The sequence below is a fragment of the Pan paniscus genome, chromosome 10, assembly GCF_029289425.2.
Source record: "Pan paniscus chromosome 10, NHGRI_mPanPan1-v2.0_pri, whole genome shotgun sequence".
Lineage (NCBI taxonomy): Eukaryota > Metazoa > Chordata > Mammalia > Primates > Hominidae > Pan > Pan paniscus.
In genome coordinates, this window is record NC_073259.2 from 65468420 (window position 1) to 65492962 (window position 24543).

At 39.4% G+C, this 24543-nt stretch overlaps 1 protein-coding gene and 1 pseudogene across 1 annotated transcript in view; one reads left to right on the forward strand and one right to left on the reverse strand.

The window, feature by feature from the left end:
• Positions 1–23773, forward strand: part of SINHCAF (SIN3-HDAC complex associated factor) — a 44756-nt gene extending 20983 nt beyond the window's left edge. The window contains exons 2-6 of the mRNA XM_034936076.3: positions 6121–6268; positions 9006–9105; positions 10408–10534; positions 16539–16689; positions 21483–23773. Coding sequence (XP_034791967.2) covers positions 6121–6268; positions 9006–9105; positions 10408–10534; positions 16539–16689; positions 21483–21642 — 686 coding nt within the window. The 3' untranslated portion in view covers positions 21643–23773. The remainder of the gene's footprint in view (positions 1–6120; positions 6269–9005; positions 9106–10407; positions 10535–16538; positions 16690–21482) is intronic.
• On the reverse strand, positions 532–629 carry LOC112436826 (small nucleolar RNA U13; annotated as a pseudogene).
• Positions 23774–24543: the final 770 nt, after the last annotated feature.

Below are 24543 nucleotides of genomic sequence, written 5' to 3' on the forward strand. Positions count from 1 at the left end.
TGCTTATGCAGGCCTTTGTAAGGCCTGCAGTAAAACCAATCCATGGCTCACTCATGTTTTAAACAACTTACCTATTCAAACTATTATGAATGAATAGTTAAGAGATACATTTTGGTATGTGGCATTGGGCCACACCCACCAACTCAAGGATGGGCACATAGTGTAAATAGCTGGCAAAATCGCTGGCAAATTGAAGGGCGCTTTTTTTTTTTTTTTTTTTTTTTTTGAGGGAGAGTCTTGCTCTGTCGCCTAGGTTGGAGTGTGGTGGTGTGATCACGGCTCACTACAGCCTTGACCTCCCTGGGCTCAGGTGATCCTCCTACCTCAGCCTCCCGAGTAGCTGGGACAAGGAGTCTGTGCAGTAGCTCACAGTGCCTGTTGCACTTACATCAACACCTTGGGTGAAGTAGAGACTTGCATAGAAAGAATTTCCAAGCAAGCTAAATGGTTACAAGAGGCACAAACTACCGATCTTCTCAATGATCTATTTAATTGGCTTCCTATTTCTTCCAGTCTGCAGTTCAACCCCTTTTTCATGGGTAATGTGCCGACGTCATAACAAGGTTTGAGGGAGGCACATCTCACACGTGTGAATGCCCAATCATCACACTTACAAATGACAAAAGGATCTCAAACCTTGATATAGTCTCTATCCTACTTCTCTTACTATCACTTAAATTACTCATGGTATTTATAACCAACTTACGTAAGTCTATTGCTAAAACCAGAATTATAGGTCAGGTGCAGTGGCTCACACTCAATCCTAGCACTTGGGAGGCCAAGGTGGGAAGACTGCTTGAGGCTAGGAGTTTGAGACCAGCCTGGGCAATGCAGTGAAACCCTATCTTGATAAAAAAAAAAAATTAACACCCTCCCCCCCCATTATGGTAGCACAATGTAGATAGAATTATCCTGTAAGCGTAGCAGCAGATTCTACTACATACCCCTGGAGTGTCCACCTCAGGCCTACATCAACCTCATCTCACCTCTTTCCCTCCAACGTGGGACATGACTTCTGGGAATGAGCCTTCCCAATGCAGAAGGACAAAAGGACATGAAGTATGATCATTTGTGTTCTCTAAAGAGAAATTTTGATCAAAAGGGGGAAAATGTGGAAATACAAGGAAAAATGGGTTGACACAGCCTCTTCTAAATATTTGTTCTGGCTGAAGAATGTGTACGTGCAAAGGCAGCTATGTCAGATCAGTGTTAGAACCTCCCATAAATAGGCATGTTTTAACTGTAACCCCTCAAATCTTGAAAAACATCTTGAAATGATTTTTTTTTTCTATTTCAGGGACCTTAAGAAAACATATTGTAGATAGACAGATAGATGATGATGATAGTGTCAGAAGAAAAGAGAAAAGTGAGCCAAGGTGGCTGCAGTTTGGACATATGGGTAATAAAACCATGGCCTATTAACTAAGGCTGACCCTTTGTGCATTTGTAACTGGAGTTTGTTAAATATTTTACTAACAGGTACTGGTTGTAAACTTGTGTATCAGATATAGAACAAAGGCAGGATGGAATCAATCATCCTTCCGCCAGACCCTGAGATGCCTACACAATTATTAACCCTTCTTTCCTACCCGCTCAGCCACATACTTACTTTACCTTATGTGTAACATCACTGAATACCAGTCAAATCGACAAGAGTGTAATTGTTGCTTCACTGTACTGCAGGTATCCCCCTGTTTAAAAAAATGTATGAATACCGTGCCTCGTGTAATCTGCTTTGAAACACAGGTTATAACCTATTGGAACCTGTGCTTCCTGGGCGCACATCCTCAAGCTCGGCCTGATAAACTTTGTTTGATTGAGATTCCCATCTTGGTCTCTCAATTTGGGTTGACACACCTAGTATGAGACTGGCATCCGAGATGATGAGTTTACAAAGATGATAAAGACAAGTGAATTCCTAACTCAGTTATTTTTATTTTTAAATATCTCAAAAACAGGCTTACTGAGATCTTTCACGTACCATAAAATTCACTCATTTATATACCATAAGATTCACTCTTGTAATGTGTACAATTCATTGGCTTTTAGTATACTCAGAATTTTGCAACCATACCACTATTTAATTTTAGAAGACGAATGACAGTTCATAATCAGTATTTTAAGTTTTTCTTGATCTTTGGCTTTATCTCACAGCCAAATTTTCCTCTTCTTTCCCCAAACACATGGTTAAGGATGAGATTGTATGGGGTCTGTTCTCAGCTGTAACTATTAATCAATTAGAAAGCAGATAGTATTACCTTTCTTCCTTTAAAACATAGTGCCGAGTGATATGATGCCTATGAGAATAGAGGCAAAATTCACAGATAGTTTCATAGCTGATGGTGTCATTTGAACAAATAAGATAGATTGTACTGGAGGAATCATTTAATATTGCACAAATTTGGTACTAGGAAAGCAGTATTCTAAAGAACCACCAGATTGCTTGAAAAAACAAATCTCCAGTTTAAAATCAAGTTATGCCACGCCCACCCAGTACTTTGTTAAATATATAAAGTAACTTGGTTTCAGAGACCATTTTATGTCCTTGGTTTTGCTCTAGGGATTAAGTAGTGTTTTTTTTGTTGTTGTTTTTTTAAACATTTCATGGGTTTGTAGATTTTTGGAAATAATTTCAGTTAATCTCAGGGCTTCCCAAACCTTGAAATGGTTAAACACCAACCACTGCTTAACTTGGTTGCTGTAAACAAAGCCCGAAATGAAACCCCTGTGTATTTGCTGCAGATTCCCAGGTGCCTCTTAAGTGTGAGGATAAGCTCAGAAAAGGCTTAATAGGTTTATTAAGTTGTCATCCATTAAAAGGTTCACATGCTCCTTGTGTGTTGCATAAGGACAGGTGTCTGCCACCTCATTGCATTTCTCACTGAGCATTGCCTAGGAGAGGGTAAGCCCTAGGATTTAGATCCCTCTCAGATGTTCAGGCAGAATAATTTTGTCAGGACAAAAGTAAGGTCACGGAGCTATATGAAAATGGATTATGAATCCTAAGACATCAGCCTATTCTCCCCTATGTCTAAGAAGAATATTCCTCAGCTTATGACTGGAATGTCTTGCTAGGGGTGCTGGGTAAGTTTTGTGGAGGTCCCCACCAGCAGAAAAAAATCACTGAAGAGGAACACTTAATTCACAATGGCTGCTGATTAAAAAGAAAGCCTCAGTATTCACCTATAACCCTAAGATCCTTAACAGCTTAGCAGTGTGGTAACTGGCACAAACTATGGCGTCTTGGTCAAATCCAACCTCAGTGAAGGTAGTTCACATCCTAGAGATGAGCTGAATGCTGATAGCTTTGAGGACTTGTTTATTTGGGGGAAGGGAAAGAGATGGTGAGGGTAGAGATAGGAATCTATCTGTCATAATAGGATTTGGTCTGTGTATTAATGAAATGAACTGGCCTTTTTTGCTCTGCTTCTTTTGTCCTTGCTGAGAAGGGAGGCAGAAGTTTCCAAGAGTTATGGATGAAGTTGGAGAGTATTAGAGGAACTGTTCTCTGACCTTCTTGATGGTAATGCAAGCTGTTGGGCGAGTTTGGAGAAGAGCGCAGGGTGGTGTGAGGACAAGGGCCGTATTACATTTTGCCTTAAAACAGGAATACACAAATTAAAGCAATAACTGCTACTCTGCTTTCTTGTTTCTGCAATCTTCTGTCATTTGACATTGTTTTTTCCAAAGCAACATGCGACCATTTTCTTCAGGATTTTCTTTTCAGTTATCATATGGGTTTGTTGTTGGATTGAGAAAAAAAAATCTGCCTCATTTGAGCAGGCCTCTCTAGATCTTTTCTTATGACTGTGTAGAGGGTACTTCCTCATTTTTCTTCCTCTCAAAGACATCAAATTCCCAAGCATTTAACTAAAATTATTATCAACTAAAAATGTTTTTTTTAAAACAGTTCTTAGAGGTAACTGTTCAGACTTAATTATTGAAATGCATGAAGGCCTTCTGCCTTGCCCCCATCCCACTCTTTTGCCTGCCTCTCTCACCAACAAAAACATGGCAGAGGAACAGTTTATTAACAATAGCCTGTTTGAAAGGGAAGCTTCAGTTTTTAGCTAATTATTTGCTAATAAAAGTTTTTAAAAAATTTTCTTTTAAAAGTTGTAAAACCTCTGTCTATATTTCAAAACCCCTCAATACCAAAAAAATACACATAAAAAGCCTGGATATTTGGTTCTGAATCATTTTCTTTAATACTTGCTATATTATACTAACCAGAATTGGAATGGAATGGGATCAGACGAGATAATCCAAAGACAAATACAGCCATATGTCACACAAGGACGTTTCGATCAACCACAGACTGCATATATGATGGTGGTCCCAAAAGATTATGATACCATATTTTTTTGTACCTTTTCTATATTTAGATGCACAGATTCTTACCATTGTATTACAGTTGCCCACGGCATTCAGTACAGTCACACGCTGTATAAGTTTGTTGCCTAGGAACAGTAGGCTATCCCATATAGCCTAGGGGTGTTGTAGGCTATTGCCATCTTGGTTTGTGTGAGGACACTGATGTCTGCACAAGGATGCCCAATGATGCATTTCTCAGAATGTGTCCCCATTGTTAAGCAACACATGACTGTACTGAAGCTTTAGGTTTACTCATCTAAGTTTATTTCTAAAACAACTTTAAAAAGATAGTGTTCTGTGGTAATAACTCCTAAAACTATGGACACAAAAGTGGTATTAATAATTTTCTTGGCCGGGCACGGTGGCTCACGCCTGTAATCCCAGCACTTTGGGAGGCCGAGACGGGTGGATCACAAGGTCAGGAGATCGAGACCATCCTGGCTAACATGCTGAAACCCTGTCTCTACTAAAAATACAAAAAGTTAGCCGGGTGTGGTGGTGGGCACCTGTAGTCCCAGCTACTAGGGAGGCTGAGGCAGGAGAATCACTTGAACCTGGGAGGCAGAGCTTGCAGTGAGCCTAGATAGCGCCACCGCACTCCAGCCTGGGTGAAAGAGTGAGACTCTGTCTCCAAAAAAAAAAAATAATTTTTTTTCTTTTATTGTTGCTTTATGTGATAATTTTGTGATAATTTATAGTTAGACCCTCATACATACACACATCCTCTGACTTGTCCATTGGAGTTTAGTTTCTATATTCATTGCCTTTTCATCACCTCTCTTAGTCCGGTTGTTTTGGTGAGCTGGCCCTTGATTTGGATATTCCAAATTACTTTTCCTAAGGTACAGATTTACTGCCAGCTACATATTTGCATCCAGCCCCAGAGCTGTTTTCATTCCTTCCTTGACGTTGAGATTTTTTTTTTTTTTTTAACAGGAGGACTGCAATTTATTTCACTCTACGTCTCTGGGACATTTGCCTCCCACTGTTACTACTCTCAGGCACAAAGCCTCGTAGAAGAGGTCCACAAACCTCTAACAACTAAGGGGCAGGTCAGCGGTCAGACAACATGAGCTCGTTCTTTTTTTGTCTTAATGATAATAAGGAATTATTATTATTCAATTCTAACCTTGGATTTTTGTGAATTTTACATCTTCCTTTCAGCAGTTTCAATTCAGGGGCAAACTTGACTGCTTAGAACTTCCCATTTATCACAGAAGAAATCCCCTGTGAATTCCCATTAGGCAAAGTAATATGGGCTGATGCATAGTGAGCTAGTTGTGTGCTTAGTATCAAATAGTATTCATGGTAAATGCTCAAAACTTCCCCAGAGGGGAATCACGTTAATGCAAATGTGCAAAATAAAAAGATGTGTCTTAAATTTAAGGATGCATCCTTAATTGTGTACAGCTTCATTATTTTACAGGATTGTTTGTGGCATTTCTTACTTCAAAACCTGATTTAAAAAAATGCTTCTCTTCCCCATTTTTAGATTGCATGTTTGTTAGGCGAGTTAGGAGGTAGTAGAGTCCTCCTTAAATAACTAGGCTTTTCTTTGTGTTTTATACGCTTGCCTTGATAGTGCCAAGAATGGAGGTCGATCCAGGAGGTCTTCCCTAGAGCTGCCTGCCTGTCTTGGTCATATAACACCAAGTTGCTTGGGGGTGGGGTGGAGCAGAGAGAACTCTTTAATGGTTCCTTGTTACAGCCCTCAACAAAGATATGTCAATTCCCTTGGCTTTACAGACTATTGCCCAGAAGAAAAGATGTTTGGTTTTCACAAGCCAAAGATGTACCGAAGTATAGAGGGCTGCTGTATTTGCAGAGCTAAGTCCTCCAGTTCTCGATTCACTGACAGTAAACGCTATGAAAAGGACTTCCAGAGCTGTTTTGGGTAAGATCACCTGATGTTTGTACTATTCTTAGAGTGAAAAAATACCACAGCATACAGAAATATTTGTAAGCAAGGTGATTGGAACAATGTGCTAATAATAAAAATCACTTATTCTAATTTAGGCTGTGTAAGTCTCCTGCTTTTTAAATGAATCAAACAATGCTGACAGCCTACTTTTTTCCAGATTATGAGGAGCTACCACATTAATCGTGAAGCCCCTTATAGTTGTAGCTAGACAAACCCTTTTGTTGTTGACTTCCTTTTGTGGTTAATTTTTAAGAAGGCTTTTAAAAAAATTACCCTTGACTGGGTGCAGCGGCTCACACCAGTAATCTGAGAGCACTTTGGGAGGCCAAGGCGGGCGGATCACGAGGTCAAGAGATCGAGACCATCCTGGCCAACATGGTGAAACCCCATCTCTACTAAAAATACAAAAATAAGCTAGGCGTGGTGGTGCACACTTGTAGTCCCAGTTACTCCAGAGGCTGAGGCAGGAGAATCACTTGAACCCAGGAGGCGGAGGTTGTAGTGAGCCGAGATCACGCCACTGCACTCCAGCCTGGCGACAGAATGAGACTCTGTCTCAAAAAAAAAAAAAAAAAAATTACGCTTGACCGGGTGCAGTGGCTCACGCAAGTAATCCCAGCACTTTGGGAGGCTGAGGCAGGTGGGTCCCTTGAGCCCAGGAGCTTGAAACCAGCCTGGGCAACATGGGGAAACCCATCTCTACAAAAAATACAAACAAAAAACTCACCAGACGTGGCGGTACATGCCTGTAGTCCTAGCTACGTCGGAGGCTGAAGTGAGAGGATCACCTGAGCCTGGGAGGTTGAGGAAATGAAGATACTAAAATAAAAATAAAATTTAAAAAGGCATGCTTGGTTGGCACAGACCTTTTTGACACCTTCAGAATAGTTAAAAAGTCCAGGATTAACAATAAATGATCAACAAATGTTCTGATAAGAAAAAGTGGTGAAAGTAATTTCTAACATGGGAAATCATTCTTTTTTTCTTTTCTTTTTTAAAGAGACAATGTCTTCCTATGTTGCCTAGGCTGGAGTGCGGTAGCTATTCACAGGTGTGATCATTGTGCACCACAGCCTTGAACTTTTGGGCTCAAGTGATCCTCCCGTCTGAGCCTCTCGAGTAGCTGGGACTACAGGTGTGCACCACCTTACTCAGCAATATAATCGTTTGTTTGTTTGTTGGTTTGTTTGAGACAGAGTCTCACTCTGTCACCCAGGCAGAACTGCAGTGTCACTGTCATGGCTCACTGCAGCCTTGACCTCACTGGCCTCAGGTGAGCCTCCCACCTCTCTCTCCTGAGTAGCTGGGACTACAGGCATGCACTACCATGCCCTGCTAATTTTTCTATTTTTTTGTAGATACAGGATTTTGCCATGTTGCCCAGGCTGGTCTCGAACTCCCGGCTGCCTCAGCCTCCTAAAGTGCTGGGATTACAGGCATAAGCCACCTCATCTGGCCATTTTCATTTTTTAAAACTACAGTACCTCTCTGGTTTTGTTTGCTGCGAAACTGGAATATTATGGCACATTATTTTACTTGCCAAAGGTTAGCATTTTGATACTTATGAAATATCTACACAGGCCGGGTGTGGTGGCTCACACCTGTAATCCTAGCACTTTGGGAGGCCAAGGTGGACAGATCAGTTGAGCCCAGGGGTTGGAGACCAGCCTGGGCAACATGGCAAAACCCTGTCTCAACAAAAAATACAAGAATTAGCCAGGCGTGGTGGCACGTGCCTGTGGTCCCAGCTACTAGGGAGGCTGAGGTGGGAGGATCACTTGAACCTGGGAAGTTGAGGCTGCAGTGAGCCATAATCCCACCGCTGTACTCCAGCCTGGGTGACAGAGTGAGATCCTGTTCACCTCCACGCCCCCACCAAAAAAGAAATATATTTACACATTTCAAGAAAGATTAATTAAACAGCAATGTTTAAAACCGTGATAATCAGAATCTCTTTTAGGTCTTGAGTTTTACTCTTTAATTTTAAAAGCATTTTTTAAAATTAAATTAAAAAAAAAATTTTTAAGTAGAGATGGGGTCTCCTTGTGTTGCCCAGGCTGGTCTCGAACTCCTGCACTCAAGTGATCTTCCCACCTTGGTCTTCCGATGTGCTGGGATTACAGGTGTGAGCCACCACACCAGCCTATTTAATTATTTAATTTTTTTTTTTTGAGATGGAGTCTCGCTCTTGTTGCCCAGGCTGGAGTGCAGTGGTACGATCTTGGCTCACTGCAACCTCTGCTTCCTGGGTTCAAGTGATTCTGCTGCTTAAGCCTCTTGAGTAGCTGGGACTACAGGTGCGCACCACCACGCCAGGCTGATTTTTGTATTTTTAGTAGAGACACGGGATTTTGTCATGTTGGCCAGGCTGGTCTCAAACTCCTGACCTCAAGTGATCCACCCATCTCAGACTCTCAAAGTGCTGGGATTGTAGGCGTGAGCCACTGCACCCAGCCTGGCCTATTTAATTTTAAAAGCATTTCTTATTTCAAAATAACCAAATTGCAGTACATAGAATTGGTTTGTTGAATCTAGAAGATAATTTTATTTCTGAAATATTCTATAGAAACAATGGAATGGGATCATCCAGGATGATTAAATTGTATCTATAAACCATACATAGATACAGTTTTTTCCCCGAAAGAAATGTGCTTGCATGAATTCTTTAAGGTAAGGGAGACTGATAAAGGTTTGATTGTTTTCTTATCAGATTGCATGAGACTCGTTCAGGAGACATCTGCAATGCCTGTGTCCTGCTTGTGAAAAGATGGAAGAAGTTGCCAGCAGGATCAAAAAAAAACTGGAATCATGTTAGTCCATCTTTCTTTTTTCTCAATTATACCTCTACTGTATTTAAAGTAACATTAATTTCCCCCTAATTTAGGAAGTAATATATCCCTAGGGTAGAAAAGTCTGAAAAGAATAAAGAAAAACACTAGCTGCTGTTCAGATATAATGGCCTAACATTTTGGCATCTTTAGAACAGAATAGCCTGGTGTGGCATTTCCTTAAGGCTGTATCCAATATCCCCCTTCTGGAGATTCACAGTAAGCATTCACCTGTTTTTAGGCTTAACTCAGTAATTCCCAGAGTTAATTAGACATGAATTCATTTTCTTAAATCTCTTTGGATAACATGATCCTTTGAACTCAGGTTGGTACTAATGAACATGTAGATCAGACTTGAATTTGAATTTTGCCTTTACCACTTACTAGTTGTGGACTTTGGGCAGGTTATATTTATTCATGAAGTGCAAAGATAATAGCTCTCTTACAGAGCTATTGTGAGAACTGGATGAGATGGTGTATAGAAAGTATAACACAGTTATCGTTCACACTAGCCTTACATTGTCCTTTGATGACAGTGTTATGTTATTATAATAGGTCATGATTTTGAAGATGATAACAACCTTCCTTTTTACATGGGGTAGAAATCTGCAGCTAATAAATGTGAATGAATACCTAAGAAACAGGACCATATGGGGCGAGATCAATGGCTGGGCTAGACTGTGGGAGAACATGCTATTGCTGTCGTGTAACTCACCTCAGAGATTAAGGTGTAAAGTGAAAAAAGCATAAAGAATAGGCCTGAAGACCTTGATTCCAATCTTCTCCCCTCTCCACCCCTCTTACCCATTTACTCGCTTGGTGAAATAAGGCAAAATGCATAATTTATCTTTGCCTTGTTTTCCTTCTGTCTAAAATTGGAGTAACAAAAGTAGCCCTATTTTTTGCTTTGTACTAAATATAAAAAGTATATGAAAGCTTTTCGTAAACTGCAAAACATTATCCTGTAGAAATGGAGTTGTTTTTAGGTTTGATTCTTAACCTAGCTGGGTCATCCAGTAACGATTATCCCATATACAAATCTATTTAAATTTTTTTCCAATAGACTCCCACTATTACCCATTTCACAGGAAAGAATATCTTTAAAAACCCCAGTAGATAAATATTATTTATTCCCTTATGTCATGTGATGATTAAAGGTGCACATGGAGCTTCATCCTCTTTTCAGTATAAAACCGTGGTTCTCAAATAGGCACGGATCTGAACCAAAGGGATACACTGGTGTCATTTTTAAAATATTATTAAATATTCAGTATTTTCTTCCAGGTGGTAGATGCAAGGGCTGGACCCAGTCTAAAGACTACATTGAAACCAAAGAAAGTGAAAACTCTATCTGGGAACAGGATAAAAAGCAACCAGATCAGTAAACTGCAGAAGGAATTTAAACGTCATAGTAAGTTTGATATTACAACATTAGTACTTAATAATTGTTTTGTTATTTTTGGCTGGGGGTGGTGTATGGCATGTGTGGATCATTTTTTCCTTTATTGCTTTTTATAAAGAGCACTGGAAGGCAATGTTGACTTGGTAGAGATGTTATCTTATTTCTATGAAATCTTGGCACTCTTTCTGATTTTGATGTCTTAAGAGAGTATTTCTACTAGCTAACCACTTCAGATTGCACTGAGACCACCCTGATGTCTTTATTGACATCTTAATTTTCTAGAAGGTGCATTTCTAGCTCATTTACTTGATTTTTATCCATAAGGAAATTGAGTCCTGCAGATGTGCAAGAAGGTACGTAAAGGGGACAATCTGAGACCAAAGTCCAGATTTTCTGGAAAGTAACTTTAGAAATCATAACGCACATATTGAAATACAGCCAACCTCAGGGCTTGCTTTCAGGTTTAAGGGGCAGTGTGTGTTGTGTGATAGAATGAGAAAGGAATGTCTAATTAATTAATGTCAGGTCACATGCTATTATTGGAAGTTTTGGGGGGTTGCTGTAATGGCACATCTGTATTTTGGAATTGAGATTTTAGATTTTGAAAAGGAAATACACTGCATATAATGTTATTGTCTAATAAATATCTCTATTACCCTTGGGGTTTGAAGGAGCATTATTGAACCAAACACATTAGTATTTTCACAGCAAAAAGTAGCAGTATTCACATTTAGTGGAATAAATAGATGGTACATAGGCTAGTCAGGTTTGTCTGCTTATAGTCATAGTTTAGGTCATGCCAGATTTTGTGGCCAAATAGGTTAGGAATATACTTTCTGTTTCCAGAGCTTTCTCAGAATTGCGGCTAGGGGTTGTGGATCTCTATTGGAGCTCTCAGTACTTTTAAAAAATCTATAGGGCCCTGTTAGAACATTATCAATCAAGACATGGTTATCATGCTTGTTTTAGAATAATGGAAAAAGACATCTAAGTTTAGTGACGGTAAAGTGAGGAGTGCAGGAGAACTCAACATTTTTTGAGCATTTTGGTATACTAAGCACTTTACATATGTAATCTCAGTTATTTCCATCTTAGAGCTCAGAATAGGAGGCACAAAGAGGTGATTTAAACTTGATCTGGGCCACTTAATAAGTGGTAGAGATGTAAAATATTTAGGAAATATAAATTTGTATATGTATTTTAATTATACACTTACCTTTCCTAACCAGCTCTCAACCCCCCATCTCCCTAAAGATTTAACTCTACCTTCCATTCTCACTAGATATTTTCTTTTATTTCTTTTTTTTTTTTGAAACAGGGTCTCGCTCTGTCACCCAGGCTGGAGTACAGTGGTGTGATCTTGGGTCACTGCAGCCTCTGCCTCTGGGGTACAAGCAATTCTTGTGCCTCAGCCTCCTGAGTAGCTGGGACTACAGACATGCACCACCATGCCTGGCTAATTTTTGTATTTTTAGTAGAGTTGGGGTTTTGCCATGTTGCCCAGGCTGGTCTCAAACTGAGCTCAAGCAATCCACCCACCTCAGCTTCCCAAAAGTGCTGGGATTACAAGTGTGAACCATCACACCCAGTCCTCACTAGATGTTTTAATGAACATTTGGGAAACATTAATTTTCTTTTATCACTTGAAGGCGGAGGAACTGATTATTCATATGTATATTCTTAGCCCTTTCCCTTAATTATAGAGAAAGTGATATCTCACTTTTGCCTTACTTAAGGGAATATTCAGTGTAATTTTAGATTTTTATTATGAAACTGTGCTGTGTAGTAGTTAGAGACTGAAAATAAATTCCTTTGATAATAAGGTGTGTAGATTGTGGAAGCTCAAACTGAAACAGGGTGTTCACCAGGTACATTATAAATTGCTGGCACCTTTGTGCATTGAAGCAGTTGGGAAACGTGAATTTTTATACATCACCCACTAATGGTCTGTGCTTCTGGTTATGTGTTTGCTTCTGTGTATCCTGCACATACCAGGCCTGTATTCTCTTCTTTCTTTCTGTTTTTTTTTTTCTGAGATGGAGTCAAACTTGCTCTGTCAACCAGGCTGGAGTGCAGTGCAGTGGCACGGATCTCAGCTCACTGCAACCTCCCCCTACTGGGTTCAAGCGATTCTCCTGCCTCAGCCTCCCGAGTAGCTGGGGTTACAGGTGCATGCCACCACACCCAGATAATTTTTGTATTTTTAGTAGAGACAGGATTTCGCCATGTTGGCCAGGCTGGTCTTGAACTCCTGACCTCAGGTGATCTGCCCTCCTTGGCCTCCCAAAGTCCTGGGATTTCAGGCGTGAGCCACCGTGCCCAGCCCTGTATTCCCTTTTCAAGACATTTTGTGGTGTACTGGAAAGGCATTGGACCTAGAGTTACAGATCTGGATTTGAATATCGGCTCTTGTCACTAGCAAATGTGTAACTCTGGAGTCACTTGACGTTTAACCATAATTTTCTAATCAGAGAACTGGGGATAATCAAGTAAAAAATGGCTTTGTAAAACAAAATAAATTCCTCTATAAATGTTAGCTATTCTTTTTGTGTCATCCTTTCCAAAATCTGCAGTGATTTCTGCTTGCTATAAAATATGGTTGAGAATTCCTAGAAAGTGTTTGAAGGTCCTATTTTTGTTTGAGCTGAGTCAGTTCCTGGAGTATTTTTGGCTTCCACAGCTTTGCTCATTGACTTTGCCCATTGTCCCTACCGACTTGATGCCATCTAATCACTCCTTGGTGCCTTCTAAATCCTACGTAATTTTTAAGACTTAAAATTGCAGTTTGGGCTGGGCATGGAGGCTTACACCTGTAATCCCAGCACTTTGGGAGGCCGGGGCAGGTGGATCACCTGAGGTTGGGAGTTTGAGACCAGCCTGACCAACATGGAGAAACCCCGTGTCTACTAAAAATACAATATTAGCTGGGCGTGGTGGTGCATGCCTGTAATCCCAGCTACTTGGGAGGCAGAGGCAAGAAAATTGCTTGAACCTGGGAGGCAGAGGTTGTGGTGAGCCGAGATTGTGCTATTGCACTCCAGCCTGGGCAACAAGAGCAAAACTCCGTCTCCGAAAACAAAAACAAAACAAAACAAAAATGGTCAGATAATTGAAATTTCAAATAGTTTAAAGATATTAAGCACTTCCTAGGAGAGTGAGTTTTCCTCAGCAGCATAGAGGTGTCTGTTGATGTTAATTATTTAGGAAGTCTTAAACATCCCACTAGACTCATTCTTTTAAAACCTGCTACTCTTGAGGATTTTGTTTGCTAAGTTAACATATTAAAAATACTAACGGGGCTTTCTTTTAGATACCTAATTTTATGCTGTTTTATGTAAATATTTGTAAATATAAAATATTTGTGAGCTCTATTCGGAAAACGTTTTCTTGACTGGGTGTGGTGGCTCACACCTGTAATCCCAGCACTTTGGGAGGCCAGGAGTTCAAGACCAGCCTGGCAAACATGGCGAAATCCTGTCTACTAAAAATATAAAAAAATTAGTTGGGTGTGGTAGTGCACACCTGTAGTTGTAGCTACTCGAGAGGCTGAGGCATGAAAATCCAAGAGGTTGGAGGCTGCAGTGAGCTGAGATCCAGCCACTGCACTCCAGCTTGGGCGACAGAGTGAGACTCTGTTTTAAACAAACAAACAAACAAACAAAAACAAAAACATTTTCTTGGCTAGGTGTGACCATGCCTGTAATCGCAGCACTTTGGGAGGCCGAGGTGGGAGGATCGCTTGAGGCTAGGAGTTCCAGACCAGTCTGGGCAAATAACGAGACCTTGTCTCTGCTAAAAATTAAAAAAATAACCAGCCGAGTGTGGTGGTGTGTGCCTGTGGTCCCAGCTACTCAGGAGACTGAGACGGGAGGATTGCTTGAGCTCAGGAGGTTGAGACTGCAGTGAGCTGTGGTCATGCCACTGCACTTCAGCCTGGGTGACAGAGTGAGATCCGGTCTCAAGGAAAACCAAAAGATAAAAATAATTAAAAAAAAAACAAACCCAAATTTTCTTTAGTCTGTTTCTTTCCATGCAGCATGTAACATAGGATTTGATGCCTTATAAATATTTAATAAGTACTTGATTGGTTATCTGAATGGAAGGATTGCTCTGTCCACGTGTCCTGGGACGGGCAAGGTATATGGTAGGCCCCACCTGTGTTTATGAGGTTTATGATACTGCTCTTGCTGTGACGTGGCAGTACAACAGCCTTATAGCACAATGACTGTTAACCAAGAAACTTATTTTCTGGCTTGTACATTTATCTGACATCTTCACATAAACAGGCAAAGTATTAAATCAGGGTTAGCTCTGCATCTAATGAACTGCCTTTATTCCTTATTAAATCAGGATCTTTTGTTTTCTCTTTATAGGTATAATGTCATTATTCTTTGGCTGCTTTCAAGATTTTTCTCTTGGTTTAGTTTATAGAGGCTTAATTATGATGTGTTTTGGCATGGATTTCTTTGGGTTTATTCTGTTTGGCTTTGGTTAGCTTCTTGAGTCTTAGGTTTATGTCTCGCCAAATTTGACAAGTTTTCAGCCACTATGTTTGAGTACTTTTTCACCTCTATTCTCTTTTTCCTCTCCCTCCAGGACTGCAATGACATGAATGTAGATGTATGTTTGACTAAGCTCCACAGGTTTCTCCTGCTCTGTTCATTTGTTTTCTGTGTTGTTCATATGGGGCAATTTCTGTTGTTCTTTCTTCCAGTTCACTGTTTGTTTTCTCTCTCCCCTCCATGTTGCTCAGCCCATCCACTGTGGTTTTTATTTTCTTTATTGTGTTTTTTTCAGTTACAAATTTTCCATTTATTTTTTCCTTATAGTTTTCTATCTTATTTTTACTGAGGCTTCCTATTTCTTTGCCAAGCCTATGTTTTCATTTATTTCAAACATGTTCATAATTGCTCACTGAAGCATTTTTGTCGTGGCTGCTTTAAAATCTTGGTCAGATAATTCTAATGTCTTTGTCATCTTAGTGTTGGCCTTTTCATTTAGTTTGAGATCTTCCTGATTCTTGGACTGATGTAATTTTTTATTGAAACCTGGACATTTTCAGATTATGTTGTGAGACTCTGGGTCTTATTTAACCCTTCTATTTTAACTGGTTTTTTGACACCCCTCAGGGCAGGGAAAGAGGGAGGGGCCTCACCACCCTATTACCGCCAGGTGTTAGAATTCCAGTTTCTCTCTCAACCTCCGTTGACATCTGAGGTTGGGGGGAGGGGGAGGCTCCTTGTTACTACTGGATGTCAGGAGAGAGTTCAGACTACCACCTGGTGAGGGTGGCCTTGTACTTAGTGGGCCATAACGAAAATCCTGACTTCGCTAGGCTTCCTCTGACACCACCCTGGTATAGGTGTTGGGGTGCTTCCTAAGTCTTGTGAGGGTGGAAATGTAGGCTCTTCACCTCAGCCTCTGCTGGGGTTAGGAAATGTCCACAGTTTTTTCCGTGGGTTTGGCTGGAACAGGAAGGTTAGTGTTCAGAAATGTTTTCTGTCTGGCTAGGCTGCCCTTTTCCTAGTTCTTTGCTAGAGAGATCAGGTTTTAATTGGGGTTTTGGATTTTTGTTTTGTTGTTGTTGTTTTGATTGTCTGTACCCATTGGCATTTCTGGGTGGCTGCTGTTTCACTTCCAAAGCTGGGGATTATGAGGCAAAAGGAAAATCCAGAAAAACTAAGGAACCTACCACCATGGCTTGCCTTGGGTCTTGAGCTCCCTAGATGATCATCACCTTTTGGAGTCTCAGGTTTGTTTTATATATAATATCCAGGGATTTTAGTTGTATAAGCAGGAGGAATAGGAAAAAGTATGTCTATTCCATCTTCTTCACTTCTTTAAAAAACACATTAGTCTGAATATCTTCAAATATCAGTAGTGCATAGAAAATGAATTATTTTTTACTTTTTCTTTTTTACCAACTCTTTCACAGTGTCTTATGCTGAGGTTTAGTTGCAATTACATGTAATGAAATTGAAAATTTTATTTTTTCTTTTAATCTTTATTGCAGATTCTGATGCTCACAGTACCACCTCAAGTGCCTCCCCAGCTCAATCTCCTTGTTACAGTAACCAGTCAGATGACGGCTCCGATACAGAGATGGCTTCTGGTTCTAACAGAACACCAGTTTTTTCCTTTTTAGATCTCACTTACTGGAAAAGGTAAAAGAAACAAAGTATCTCTCTAACCAGCAAACCATCTTAATTATGGGCAGTATTTTTCTACTTCCTTAGCAATTAAATGGCATTTGGCAAACAGTTGGTAACACAAGATTGCAGTGGATTAAGCAGGAATTGAGCAGGGAAGTGGGATTTTTGTATGTTCTTCCTATTAAAATTTATTTAAAATAAAAATCACATCAAGGTACCTACATTGCCTATTGCTAGATAAGTGGAGTAGAAAGACAATATGCAGTGGAGAGAATCAGTAAAACTAAGAGTTGGTCCTTCAAAAAGATGTGACCAAAAATATACTAGAGATAAAGTGGATCAGGAAAAGGAGATAATACACATAAGCAATTTTAGGAAAGAGAAAAGAGACTTAGGTATAGATAAAGCAGACATTTAAAAAATAATAGGATATTATAGACAATTTTATGCTAATAAATTTGAACATACAGGTGAAGCAGGTACAGTACTAGAAAAAAGACATGTTGCTAAAGCTGTCTCAAGAAAAAGTGAAAAACCGAGATAATCTCATAATAAATTGATTCAGGCCAGGCGTGATGGCTCACACCTGTAATCCTAGCATTTTGAGAGGCCAAGGTGAGGGGATTGTTTGAGCCTAGGAGGTTAGGTTTGCAGTAAGCTATTTTTGCACCATTGCACTCCAGCCTGGTGATAAAGCAAGACTCTATTTAAAAAAAAACAAACAAACAAACCACAATAGGCAAGTTGTACTAAACATCCAGGAACAGATGATTGGGGCCTATGCACTGGCTTTTCCAGACTATGGATAAAATAGGGCATAGGCCCCAAGCATTTTTAAGGCTGATATAAGTTTGATACCAAAACAAATATATCATCAGCCACTAGGGTTATTCTAGGTATGTAAGATTGGTTTGAACATGAGACGATCAACTAATATAATTTACCACATTGACAGTTTCTTTTTTTTTTTTTTTGAGACGGAGTTTTGCTCTTGTTGCCCAAGCTATAGTGCAATGGCTCGATCTCCGCTCACTGCAGCCTCTGCCTCCCGGGTTCAGTGATTCTCCTGCCTTAGCCTCCCGAGTAGCTGGGATTACAGGTGCATGGCCACCACGCCTGGCTACATTTTTGTATTTTTAGTAGAAAAGGGGTTTCACCATGTTGGTCAGGCTGGTCTCGAACTCCTGACCTTAGGTGATCCACCCGCCTCAGCCTCCCAAAGTGTTGGGATTATAGGCATGAGCCACCGTGCCCAGCCCACATTGATAGTTTCTAAAGGAAGGTGTTGTCTTCTTAGTGGTGCAAAGAAGCAGTTTGACAAATTTGAACATTCCTTTAAGGTTTAAAAAAAAAAAAAAGTTTTAGCAAAATAGGAATAGAAGGAAACTTTTTTACTTAGACAACAGGTATCTTACAAAAAGGACAAAAGTACATAATACATACTTGTGATAAAATGAAAGCATTTTCTCTATGATCAGGAACAAATCAAGAGTGTTGACTATTACCATTTCTATTCAGCATTATACAGAAGGTTCTAACCAATATAATATTGGTAGTAGTAGTGATAGTGGTAGTACCAGTAGTAGTAAACACTTTAGAACAGTGCCTAGTGCATACTGTAAGTACTTTAAAGTACTTTAAACCACTTTGTTTGCATTTATTTAATCTTTTTTTTTTTTTTTTTTTTTTTGAGACAGAGTTTCACTCTGTAGCCCAGACTGGAGTGCAGTGGTGTTATCTTGGCTCACTGCAATGTCCGCCTCCTGGGCTCAGGCAATTCTCCCACCTCAGCCGCCCAAATAGCTGGGTCTACAGGCACGCATCACCACGCCTGGCTAATTTTTGTATTTTAGTAGAGATGGGGTTTCGCCATATTGGCCAGGCTGGTCTTGAACTTCTAGCTTCAAGTGATCTGCCTGCCTTGACCTCCCAAAGTGCTGGGATTACAGGTGTGAGATACTGCACCTGGCCTTATTTAGTCTTTATGACAATTCTGTGAAGCATTATGTGAAAACACAGGTACAAAGAGGAAGTACTTTGTTTAAGGTTACATAGTAAGTAGAGCAGGATTTAAATCTAGGCAGTTTGGCATTAGAATGATACATTTTATCATAGTGTTAGGAAATATAAAATAATGTAGTAGTAAAATATCAAAAGCCCTTTGGAGGAGTTATGTAAAAATCATACAATATTGTTGAATAACATTTATTTATGTGTGTGTGTGTGTGTGTGTGTGTGTATATATATATATATATATATATATATATATGTCTATGTTGAGAGAGAGAGAGAGACTCACTCTGTCACCTAGGCTGGAGTGCAGTGGTGCGATCTTGGCTCACTGCAACCTCTGCCTCCTGGGTTCAAGCGATTTTCCTGTCTCAGCCTCCAGAGTAACTGGGATTACAGGCATGCACCACCACACCCTGCTAATTTTTGTATTTTTAGTAGAGATTGGGTTTCACCATGCTGGCCAGGCTGATAGTGAACTCCTGACCTCAGGTGATCTGCTCGCCTCGGCCTCCCAAAGTGCTGGGATTACAGGCATGAACCACTGCGCCCGGCCGTTGAATAACATTTAAAGACACCTAAATAAATTGAGAGGTATAGCACATTCATAGATATTATTAAACTGACTGTTAGGGAGATGATCACTTTGTAGATTCAGGGTAATTGCAGTCAAAATCCCAACATATTTATGGAACTTTACAAGCTAATTTATAATTTATATAGAAAAGCAAAGGGCCCAAAATAGGCATCTTCAGAAGAAAAAGGAAGATGTGGATAAACTTGCCCTAACAGAAATCAAGACATATTATGAAGCCATGGTAATTAATGTGTTTTGGGACTAGGAATAGAAAAATAAACCAATGGAATAGTATAGAGAGCCTGGAAACAAGCCCACATATGTATATAGCACTTGTTATGTGATACATGATGTGGGGGTGATTGGTGGGCGAAAATGGTCTGTTCAATAAGTGTTGCTAGGATATTAAAAACAACATGGTTATTCATGTGGAAAAATTGGGCTTGGGTTCCCTACCTCACACCATACACAAACACCAATTACAGATGCATTAAAGTAGAAAATAGATTATGACTTTTGAGTGGGAAAGGATTTTTTTATGACAGAGTACTTAAGCATTTAAAAAAACCTCCAGGTTTAATTACATTATAATTATGAACTTAAATTCATCAAATAATACCATAAAGAAAATGAAATGATATCCAGCACATATATCTGACCAAGGATTAGTATCTGGGATATACAGACAACTCCTACAATGGAAGAAAAAGATAAACCAACAGAAAAATGGACACACTTAGAAAGGAATCATGAAATAACTCATTAAATGATAATGTGTTCAAACTTTTTGAAAATCAAGGAAATACAAAGTAAAATTTCAATGAGATACCATTTTATACTCATTAGATTGGTGAAAAAACTAAAATAAAGTCTATTACCAAATGTTGGGGAGAAGGTATGGAATGATGAGAACACTGTCAGTTATAGGTGTAAATAGTTATAACCATGTAGATAAATGGCCGTTTTTGAGTAAAGTTGAAGATGTTCCCATTCCTATATGCCAGCAATATAAACTAGTAAAAACCTTTAAGATGTGTCCACTGATTTATACATTAAAATAAGAGTAGATAAATAAAACTGTGTTATATATTCACAGGGTAGAATATTATACATAAGTTAAAATGAAATAAAGCTCTATAACAATATGTATGGATCTCAATGTTGACTAAAACATTGCAGAATACATTGTGATTCTGTGTGTGTGTGTGTGTGTGTGTGTGTTTGTAAGTGTAATGGATAACTGTGCAGTATGATTAGAGATGCCAACATACAGTGAAACCATGAAGTATAAAGAAAAGGGAGTGATAAACCTAAAATTAAGTGGGGAGAGGATGAGATGAGGTAGGATGGGACTGTGGAGGGGCCTGCAGGGGGCTTCATAGGAAATGATCTTTTTTCCCTTAGAGTATGTGGTCTGTAGGCATTCTCATTGTGTTGTCATTTTTGATGCCTTTGCTAACACACACCCTTTTTTGTTTTTTTTTTTTGAGACAGAGTTTTGCTCTGTCTCCCAGGCTAGAGTGCAGTGGTGTGATTTCGGCTCACTGCAACCTCCACTTCCTGGGTTCAAGTGATTCTACTGCCTCAGTCTCCCAAGTAGCTGGGACTACAGGCACGTGCCACCACGCCTGGCTAATTTTTGCATTTTTAGTAGAGATGGGGTTTCGCCATGTTGGCCAGGCTGGTCTCGAACTCCTGACCTCAAGTTATCTGCCCACCTCAGCCTCCCAAACTGCTGGGATTACAGGTGTAAGCCACCACACCCGGCCCACACATGTATTTTTATCTACTCAGTATTTAATTAAAAATTACCACTCAAGCACTTACGAGTTGATAAAGAAAAAAAATTAAATATATATAAAAAATTGCTAGCTGCATCAGCCTGTTTATGGTGGCTGATTTTTTTTTCAAGAGTTGGTGATTTTGGAGGAAATAGTTAACAACATCAGGGGCAGCCTTTGAAACTGACTGCTGTCTTTCAAAATGCTGTCTTCCTCAATATTTGAGAAGATTCCAGTGTGGCCTTTAAGGCAACTGGGTAATTCCCCTTCTCTAGCTAATTGGGGTTACTCTAGGAGCCCTTTCACTTGGAATGTGCAAGATTGTAGAAGCACAACTCTTTGGTTATATTGGACTAGTTATAATAGTGAGTAGATTTCTTTTGTATTCCTATTTTTCTTCCTTATTAATGTATCTTGTTCTCCATTTTTTCTTTTAGACAGAAGATATGTTGTGGGATCATCTATAAAGGCCGTTTTGGGGAAGTCCTCATTGACACACATCTCTTCAAGCCTTGCTGCAGCAATAAGAAAGCAGCTGCCGAGAAGCCAGAGGAGCAGGGGCCAGAGCCTCTGCCCATCTCCACTCAGGAGTGGTGACTGAGGTTTTTATGTAGAAGGGGAACAAAAAAAAAAAAACCTGAATTTTGAAAAACCACAAAGCTACAAACTGACCCTCTTTTTTTTTTTTTGAGACGGAGTTTTGTTCTTGTTACCCAGGCTGGAGTGCAGTGGCGTGATCTTGGCTCACTGCAACTTCCGTCTCCCGGGTTCAAGTGATTCTCCTGCCTCAGCCTCCCAAGTAGCTGGGTTTATAGGTGCCCGCCACCAGACCCGGCTAATTTTTTAGTTTTAGTAGAGACGGGGTTTCACCACGTTGGCCAGGCTGGTCTTAAATGACCCTCTTATTTTTAACTTGGATACCTGCTATTCTGCCAAAAGACAATTTCTAGAGTAGTTTTGAATGGGTTGATTTCCCCCACTCCCACAAACTCTGAAGCCAGTGTCTAGCTTACTAAAAAAAGAGTTGTATATAATATTTAAGATGCTGAGTATTTCATAGGAAAGCTGAATGCTGCTGTAAAGTGCTCTTTAAGTCTTTTTTTTTTTTAATCCCCTTCTAATGAATGAAACTAGGGGAATTTCAGGGGACAGAGATGGGATTTGTTGTATGATAAACTGTATGTAGTTTTTAGTCTTTCTGTATTGAGAAGCAGTGGTTGGGGCATTTTTAAGATGGCTGGCTACTCTTGTTTTCCCTCATGATAATAAATTTGTCATAACTCAGTAACATGAACTTGCCCCTAGAGGTAGTTGTTAATAATTTTGAAATATTAAGGTCTTGCCAAGCTTCTGATGATTCACACCTGTACTACTGATTATTAAGCAGGACAGACTGAGCTTTCTGTTGCAAATACCTTGGAGGAGAAAGTAATTTCTAAATATACAGAGAGGTAACTTGACTATATATGTTGCATCCTGTGCCTCCCTTCATATTAATATTTGATAAAGATTTTAATTTATGTAAAACTTCTAAAGCAGAATCAAAGCTCCTCTTGGGGAAATGGCAAGTCTTTAGCACAGGCGAGACGCTGTATGAATAGTACCAAAGCATTACCGCATGGTAGAGAACACACTCGATTAAAAATGTTAAGCTATCCGAAAAATAAAATGTGCAAGTCTTCAGGATGGCACAAAACAAAGGTTAATGCTTCTTGGGGCACATTTCTTAGAGGGCTTGCTGAGTGTGTAAATATAATCGACTTTTGTTTGTGTTACATGACTTCTGTGACTTCATTGAAAATCTGCACAATTCAGTTTCGGCTCTGGATTACTTCAGTTGACCTTTGTGAAGGTTTTTATCTGTGTAGAATGGGTGTTTGACTTGTTTTAGCCTATTAAATTTTTATTTTCTTTCACTCTGTATTAAAAGTAAAACTTACTAAAAGAAAAGAGGTTTGTGTTCACATTAAATGGTTTTGGTTTGGCTTCTGTTAGTCAGGCTTTCTGAACATTGAGATATCCTGAACTTAGAGCTCTTCAATCCTAAGATTTTCATGAAAAGCCTCTCACTTGAACCCAAACCAGAGTACTCTTACTGCCTCTTTTCTAAATGTTCAGGAAAAGCATTGCCAGTTCAGTCTTTTCAGAATGAGGGAGAAACATTTGCTTGCCTTGTAATAACAAGACTCAGTGCTTATTTTTTAAACTGCATTTTAAAAATTGGATAGTATAATAACAATAAGGAGTAAGCCACCTTTTATAGGCACCCTGTAGTTTTATAGTTCTTAATCTAAACATTTTATATTTCCTTCTTTTGGAAAAAACCTACATGCTACAAGCCACCATATGCACAGACTATACAGTGAGTTGAGTTGGCTCTCCCACAGTCTTTGAGGTGAATTACGAAAGTCCAGCCATTATCATCCTCCTGAGTTATTTTGAAATGATTTTTTTGTACATTTTGGCTGCAGTATTGGTGGTAGAATATACTATAATATGGATCATCTCTACTTCTGTATTTATTTATTTATTACTAGACCTCAACCACAGCCTTCTTTTTCCCCTTCCACCTCTCTTTGCCTGTAGGATGTACTGTATGTAGTCATGCACTTTGTATTAATATATTAGAAATCTACAGATCTGTTTTGTACTTTTTATACTGTTGGATACTTATAATCAAAACTTTTACTAGGGTATTGAATAAATCTAGTCTTATTAGAAAATAAAAGGAGCTGTTTTGTGGCTTTGTTTGACAGGTCTTCAGTAAGAATAATGTTTTTGGCTTTCACATATACTCAGTTTAAGTGCTTAGTATTAATAACAAGTCATGAAGGGAATAAATTCCTCTTCACTGAGACATAGACTTTGGAATAAAAGACATTTTAACTGATGTGCACAATTATTAATCTAGTGGATAAGATGGATTTAAAAGGAAGAACAAAATGTTCCCAGTACTTTTTACTGTCTGTGGTTTTATTACTATCTATGGGCATAGTGGGAAGCATCATTGAGACTTTAGGGAAACTATAAAAGTTGGAAGGGTGGTGGCATCAGGGGTTGGACGCTGGTTCTCAAGTTCCTAGCTCTGCCCCTTGTTAGTCATTTGAGTTAAATAATTAATGGGAATATCTACTTCACAGGATTATGAGGAATCCTAAGAGGTGTAATCCATATCAGACTTTTAGAAACCAGTTGTTTTATTACCTGGGAAAGGTAATAAAGGGCCAGACTTTTTATACTACTGTTAGTATTTAAATTCGGGATAGTCTGGATGCCACCTAATACAGTTACTGTGAAATTAACAAGGTAACTAAGGAAGTTGATAGTACCTGTATTATCTATTGCTATGTCCTAAATTACCATAGATTTAGTGGCTTAAAACAAATGCGTCTCAGTTTCTGTCTGAGCATGGTTTAGATAGGTCCTTTAGAAAGCTCATGGCCTCATCTGCATTCTCACCTGGTGATTTGGGAAGAACTCATTTCAGCCTCACTCGGC